The sequence below is a fragment of the Sander vitreus genome, chromosome 4 (genome assembly GCF_031162955.1).
Source record: "Sander vitreus isolate 19-12246 chromosome 4, sanVit1, whole genome shotgun sequence".
Taxonomy (NCBI): domain Eukaryota; kingdom Metazoa; phylum Chordata; class Actinopteri; order Perciformes; family Percidae; genus Sander; species Sander vitreus.
The window spans coordinates 26,735,511-26,743,174 of NC_135858.1; the positions used below are offsets into that span (position 1 = coordinate 26,735,511).

General features: G+C 43.0%; 1 protein-coding gene across 1 annotated transcript; it reads left to right on the top strand.

Annotated features, from left to right (window-relative positions):
• Positions 1-700: 700 nt before the first annotated feature.
• Positions 701-7,266, top strand: cyc1 (cytochrome c-1). Its single transcript, XM_078249244.1, has 7 exons — positions 701-820; positions 2,944-3,134; positions 3,803-3,929; positions 4,163-4,320; positions 4,442-4,602; positions 6,088-6,188; positions 6,578-7,266. Exons 1-7 carry the CDS (start codon positions 740-742, stop codon positions 6,680-6,682), a joined length of 924 nt encoding a protein of 307 aa, XP_078105370.1. The 5' UTR covers positions 701-739; the 3' UTR covers positions 6,683-7,266.
• The last annotated feature ends 398 nt before the right edge of the window (positions 7,267-7,664 follow it).

The following is a 7,664-nucleotide window of genomic DNA, read 5'->3' on the forward strand; positions in this document are numbered from 1 at the left end:
GTCCACATTAACAGAGTTTAGTCTGCGCAGGAAATACAATCTCTGCAGGCCTTTTTTTTGTGCAGATTTTGGATACATTGAGGTCATGGGTCAAGTTGTTATCAATCACTGTTCCCAAGTACCTACAGGACTAAACCATCTGCCCTTGATTGTGGTAGGGAGAGGTGGATGTGGAGTTTTTCTAAACTTCAATAACCATGTCCTATATTTTTTTTTGAACATTTAACTTGAGGATATGGCTGTCACACCACTCCACGAAATCTGTCACCACTGGCCCGTGATCGACATCTGCATTCTGGAGCAGACCTACTACAACCATGTCATCTGCAAATTTCAAGAGATGCCACGGTTAATTTATATAAATTTATCTCAAGAAAGTAATGGTCACATGTCGGTCTTCAGTCTTTACTTCTAAACGGAATAACAATCAAAAAGAATTAGCAAAAAAAAACAAACCTGGCCTGTTATTTAACTTTGGTTTTCCTTTTTTTTTTTCGATTTAAAAGAAAACAAAAAAAAATGAATACGTACAGGGACCATATTTATATGTTCATTTTGCACACTATAGTTTTGATGGGATTGGAATGGGGCTCAGTGGTTTTATTCTGACAGTGACTTATGTAAATACGGATCACTTCTCGCAGGCCGTTTTTTGTTTTGAAGGTTCCAACCGGAAGGAGCCTGTGTCTCGCGGCTGCTCTCTCTCTTTACAGCTCACTCAGAGAACACCGTAGAGAAGATGGCGGCGCTACGAGTCGTGGTGCTATCGGGGAGTGGGAGAGCCCTCCTCAACACACCAAAATCTATCAAGACCCCCGTGGTAGGTCGATAGATGAGTGTTGTATGTATCAGCCAGGACAGTACGTTTAGAACAACAGTTTAATAGAATTGGGTTAACATTGAGTGTCCTGGCACCGAGCTAATGTTAGCCTGATTGCTGTCAGCGGGTTGAGACAAGGTCACTCGTGTTCCCATTCATTTTAGGATGTCGGCAACGGCTGTGGCAGTAGCTCCTCGGATATTGTGTCACTCTTGAAATGTAGAGGTCGACATGGCGTCAATAGCTGCGACGACAAACGCCACAGATATAGAAAACCTTATAGCCGTCGCTGGACGAACCAAGCTAGCTGGTTAGCTTAATTCATGAAGTCGTGTCAACCACCCGGCAAATGGGCAGGTTCACTAAAATAAAACGTCTGCCTTAGCTAACGGTGCAAAGATACGGATGTGTACACCAGAGTATGTGATGATACTGTTTAGTAATCGTTCCAATCTCTTCTTAGGTCACGTTGCGTGCATATTCGGTCAGAAACAGTTGCTAAAGTAGCTGAGCTAATCGGCTTGCTAAGAAGTTAGCATTTCAAGGACTGAAAGGACTTCCGGTGAAGGACTGCACGAAAAAGAAAAATAAGGTTGTGTGATATTGTGCAGGACGTGCTAAAATGTTGAGCGGTAGGCTAAAAGTTCAGGATATATACTATGTGGGTTGTATGTAGACTCCTGCTTTTCTGAGCTTGTTAATGTTGTTTAAATTATTCTAATTTATTAGAGGTGGAGACAAGTAATGACATGTTATATATGTCACTAGGTTACTAAATACCCCAACATATGAGACTTTTCAATTAAGATGTACTTTATTGATCCTGGAAGGGGAAATTAAAAAATGTACTTAAAAGTCCCAAATTTGTAATAAATAGTTGCCCTTTCTGAGTGTAGCTTGGTTTCAGGCTAGAGATGTGTGTGTGTGTGTGTGTTTCCTGATGCCGTGGTGCTGCCTGGTTACAGAAGCACTAGTGAAGGGCAGTGTGATAAGGACGACCAGCGAACACCGTATAAGCAAAGGCATTATGTTGATCTGCACTTTGCAAATAGTATCCATACAGTCAAACTGTGTCTGGATGTGAACGTGTTGTTACTGTCGGCACGCAAGAATCATTCTCTGCTGTCCTGAGCATTTACTTTTAAAATCTTTGTTCTTACTTAACAGAGCTAAAACGATTAGTCGATGGACAATTCTAACAATTTTAAATAATCTATTCATCTGTTGTTTAAATTTCAAGCCAAATGCTAAACGGAACCTTGTTCCAGCCTCTCAAATACGAGGGTTCGCTGCTTCTCTTTGTCTTGTGTGACAGAAATCATCATAAAAACGTTGTTGGTGGGACAAAGCGTTCAAGGTGAAGATGTCACACTGGGCTTTCAGAAATTGGGGGGGAAAAGAAAAAGAAAAAAGCATATGTTTCACCATACTTAATTTTTTATTTTTACAAACCAACCAAGATTTTTTTTTTTGGGCTTTTCTGCCTTTAATTTTTGACAGGACAGCTAGGTGAGAGAGAGGGGTGAAGACATGCGAAGACAATCGTCTCAGGTCGGATTTGAACACTGGACCTCTGCGTCGAGGCATAAACCTCTCAGTACATGTGCGCCTGCTCTACCCACTGACCCAACCCAGCCACAACCAATCCAGATTTTAAGCTACAAGTCTCCAAGATGAGGGATGCTGATCTCTCAATTATAAGTTTGGTCTTTGAAATTTCAGAAAATAGCAATTAAAATGTCCATCAGTGTCCATCAGACAGCATATACTCACATTTGGTAAATTCTTGGGGTTTGCGTATAAAATGATTCAAAGCTCTGGGTAGCTCACCTGGTAGAGCCCATGAATAGAGGTTTACTCCTCGACGCAGCGGCCGCGGGTTCAACTCTGACCTCAGCCCTTTGCTGCATGTCATTCCCTCTCTCTCTCCTTTCAAGTCTAAGCTGTCCTGTAGAAATAAAGGCCTAAAAAGTCTTTTAAGAGATTCAAAGCTTAATTTTGTGCTGAACAACAAATAGATTCAAAGTTTTAGCTGTAATTAGACTGTCTCGAATAACCACTTGTATAGTTTTGTACTGGGATGAAATGACTGACTGGTATCTTGTGCTCCTGTTCCTCCATAGGCTAAAATGTCGTTCGCCAGCCTGCCCCGAAGTAAGAAAGTCGCCCTGACGACGCTAGGTGTGGTCACAGCCGGTGGGGCGGGGCTCGCCCTGATGCTGCACCAGTCCGTGAAAGCCTCCGACCTGGAGCTCCACCCCCCTAACTACCCCTGGAGCCACGCTGGACCCCTATCCTCTCTGGACCACGCTAGGTGTGATAGACGGATTCACACGCACGCACACACATTCAACCAGGGTCTGCAGTTATCAAATGCAATCGCTCGTTTCTATACTGTTTTGTTAGAACTTTTAATTTAAAGTCTGTTGTGTTTTGGCACCTTTTTATGGTGTGATGCAGAAACAACGTAAAAAATGTGAAATGCTCGACCTGCGAATATTTCACATCAAACGGCAGCGATGCAAAATTTCTCCGTTTTTTGGCAATTTTGAGAAAGGTGAGAACAGTAAGTCTGGCAAACACTGCCTTTGTCAAGGTTGAACGAAGTAATACAGTCGGATGCCTATACAGTCTATGGTTTGGACGACGGCCTCCTGTTCTATCATTCGAATCCTCATGATACTTAAAACAACACAACGTGATTGGTTGATGTGCTTATTTGCGTTGCGAAATCTCCGAAAAATCTGCCTTCCAAAAAGAATTTACGCTACCATCGCCACGTAATGTTCGTGTTCTGTGTGAAAGTACTCACGGCAAAACCAGCCGTTTTTAAAATAAATGTATCAAAACGTATTGACGCGCTGATTAATCACTTGGGGAAAAAACCGTCCCTTACGTCTTACACTTTGTAGAGGATGGCAGCATTTTTCACACTAAGTGTCTCTGTGCTTTCTTTGTCTCTCGCTCTGTCTGCCCCCGCAGTATTCGTCGTGGTTACCAGGTGTATAAGCAAGTGTGTTCAGCCTGCCACAGTATGGAGTACCTGGCCTTCAGAAACCTGGTGGGAGTGTCGCATACAGAGGCGGAGGTGAAGGCCCTCGCTGAGGAGGTGAGGCTGTGTGTGTGTGTGTGTAAGAATGAAATGGAGTTTCAAATTGATCACATAACACTGTCTTTAGTGTTTTACAGTATACACATTTAACAAAAAAAAAAACTAAACGGTGTCACTGTTTTTGATTAATTTCAACACTTCATTCTGCCAGTAGGTGGTGACACCCGGCTGTATCTGCTGTTACATCCTCGGCCGTACTTTTAAAGCGCCGTCTTGTGTGTTGTGTTCAGATTGAGGTAGTGGATGGTCCCGATGAGAGTGGAGAGATGTTCACCCGGCCGGGCAAGCTGTCGGACTACTTCCCAAAGCCCTACCCCAACCCCGAGGCAGCCCGGGTCGCCAACAACGGAGCGCTGCCTCCAGATCTCAGCTACATTGTCAATGCCAGGTAACTCCCGAAAGACAAAGACAACCTACACGGTTAAGAAAGAAAGAGAGAGAGCCAGAAAACCACCTTCAATCCACATGCCCTCTGTGTTCACTTGCTGTGTGCCCCCTGCTCCCCTCAGACATGGAGGAGAGGACTACGTGTTCAGCCTGCTGACGGGATACTGCGATCCTCCAGCGGGGGTGACGGTGAGAGAGGAACTCTACTACAACCCATACTTCCCGGGCCAGGCCATCGGCATGGCCCCGCCCATCTACAACGAGATATTGGAGTTTGAGGACGGTAAGTAAAGACGCGCGCATGTGCTTAATCTGCTGTTTTGATTTGACTGGTCCCACAAATACACAGTTGAGGTGTGCCGAAAGGGAGAACATGCTCAAACAGCTGCTGGTAGCCCGTCGCATGTATTTCTTGTATGTAGATTACGTTTTCAGTTTGTCCCGAGACACAAAAACGTTTGGTAATGTACTCAGGGTACCCGCGGGGTCTTAAAAGCATTGAAAAAGTCTTAATTTTGATAATCTCAAATTAAGGCCTTAAAAGCCTTGAATTTGTTATACAAAGTCTTGGATTTCGTTACAAAGGTCTTATATTTGTTGCCTTTCCTAGGATTAAGTAACAAAATGAACTGTTACTAATGTAGGCTAATTAAAAACAGCGCACCGGAGGACCGAGACACAAAGTAAACACGCCTCTCTGACCGGTACCGGGGGGTTAGCGGTTAAACTGAGCAGAGGATGTGCGGAATGTGTCGGTGTTTTCGGAGCCTGGCTGGCCGCTCGGCGCCTTCAGACTAAGCTCAAGCTAACAGGCTAACGGCTTATTAGCTAGCCAAACACCGAGCGGTAACAACTGCAAAGATTGGATCTGTGAGCGCATTCATCTGCTCGGTGTGCGTCTTATAACGAACGGAGCGAGCAGCCGTCGGACTCTAACATCTGTTGATCCGTGCAGGACTTCAGTGCGAGCGGACTGTTTAGAGACGATGTGACCGGCAGGTAACGTTAACGGTTAGCTGCTACTGTAGCAGAGCTGCAAGTAAACGCCCAACTGAGCTGTGTGTTTTCAGTGTCAAACACTGCTGCAGGTATTCATGCACGACTGTTGGTGGTGATTTACAGAGGTGGAAGACTTACTCACATCATGTATTGCAGTAAAAGTAGAAAGAAACTGTGTTGTAGAGGAACAAATTACTTGTCAGTTACATTTACAGTTACGTTGCATTCAACATCTCCCTTAAGTTAAAGTACAAAAGTATTATCAAAATATACTTAAAGTACCAAAAGTAAAAGTGCTCATTATGCAGTGTAATATATCTTATTTTATTGGATTATATTATAATCCAATAAATTGTATTAAATATGACCATTTAAATAAAATGTTTTATTTAATTCAAGTAGCTTACTTGTACGTCATTATTTTCTAGGGTTGAAAAACGTATACAGATTTGACATTTTCCCCGCATACTTCTGTCAGAATGGGTACGAAGTTGGCATTGACTTTCATTTGAAATGGTATTAAAAAGGTCTTAAAAAGCCTTGACTTTAAGTTGGAGGACCCTGAGGGTACCCTGAGTACTGTAAAAGCAAGAGTTTTTCAGGCATTTTACAGGTATTAAATACACTGCATTAGAAGAAAACAATTGTAAAAATACTGCAATAGAAGATTTAACCTTTTCACCCACACTAACCGTGTCTCTGAGAGTGCGTTACAGTTTGCTGAAATAAGTCTTTGGGGCTGATTGGTGTTGTGCGTCTGTTGCCATAGGAACCCCTGCCACCATGAGCCAGGTTGCTAAAGACGTTTGTACGTTCTTGAGGTGGGCCGCCGAGCCAGAGCACGACCAACGCAAACGCATGGGACTGAAGGTACAGCGCACACACACACACACACACACACACACACACACACACACACACACACAGCATCTGCAATTGAGCTTAACTGAAATGAAAGATTTACTGATGCTATCTCCAATATGTTACCTTAGTTTGGTTTCCAACACGGAAACAGTTGTTTTTACATTACAAAATAAGTAAATAAGATAACGAATCTGACAAGAACATTTGCTGCCAGCTGATCCTGTTTGTCTGGTTTTGTAGTACGTTTGTTACTACAACTAGGCTAGACACCTATAAAACCCCCCTTTTTTAATTTTATGTTTTCTGTGTCGATGAAGGAATCTGTCGAATGTAGCCTCGGCACCGAGACACGGTGGAATAAGTCTTTTTTTTTTTCTAAATTCTTCTATTTCCAGTTGCTGTTGGGCTCCGGCATCATCATCCCTCTGCTCTATTACATGAAGAGACACAGGTGGTCTGTGTTGAAGAGCAGAAAGATCGCCTACAGGCCCCCCAAGTAAAAGGAAAGCAACACACCCCTGCCTGGGCCTAAAACCTACCAGAGAGGGCTGCGTTCAACGACCCCACAACGCTCACCTCACAATGATCATACGGACAAAGAACAACTGACAAACACACATGCCTTTTTAACAGCGGGAAGAGAAATAAGAGTATATACACTGTTTTATTTCTACAGAAGAATGCCTGTTTTTTAGTTGTTGGCGTGGTAGAACAGATTATGTGACACATGTTCTTATATCTGGAATAATGTGCAAGTTTGTGTCAGAGTTGTGGCGTTCTTGAACGCACCCTCCGCAAAGTTAAGTTGGCTTGATCTGCGTCGAGTCATTACTGGCAGCAGTTCAGCTCTCGACACCTTGTATCAGACACTTTGTCACAATTGACCGATAAGTTGATTGATCTTTGTAAGATACTCAATAATCACACAAGCGCTGAGAAATGGTTGCCGTCAAAGTTTGTATCATCCTGGGTGTGTGTAAATCCATCCTCCCCTCTCCTCTCGTCTCCACACAGCCACTCAGTGGATGCAATGCAACCTCTGAACCTCTGTTTTACTGTACAAAATAAATTATCTTAAAGGAAACTTTGGCATTTTGTTTTGTTTCTAGCATCAGTAGACGGTATACACACAAACACCTTTTCAAACGCTGCCTTGTCGTGATGGTTTCTGTCCGAGGCGTTCAAACTGCTTCTGTGCTTTTGTCATGTAAATATTTAATAAAGTGGCGAATGAACAAACTTTTTTTTTTTTTTTTACGAGGTTGTTTGTTGACCTTCAGAATGAATCGTCTAATCGCTAGTCCTTTGAGAATGTCCGAAATAATCAGATCATTGTTCCCCCCCCCCCCCTGTATTTTTTTATTTATTTTTTTTACAAAACTATAAAGCAGAAAAATAATTCCCAAAACAAGTTCTCAGTTTCTGAATGTTTTCCATAAAGTTTGACACTTCCAGCCTTCATCCTTATCCGTGATACACACG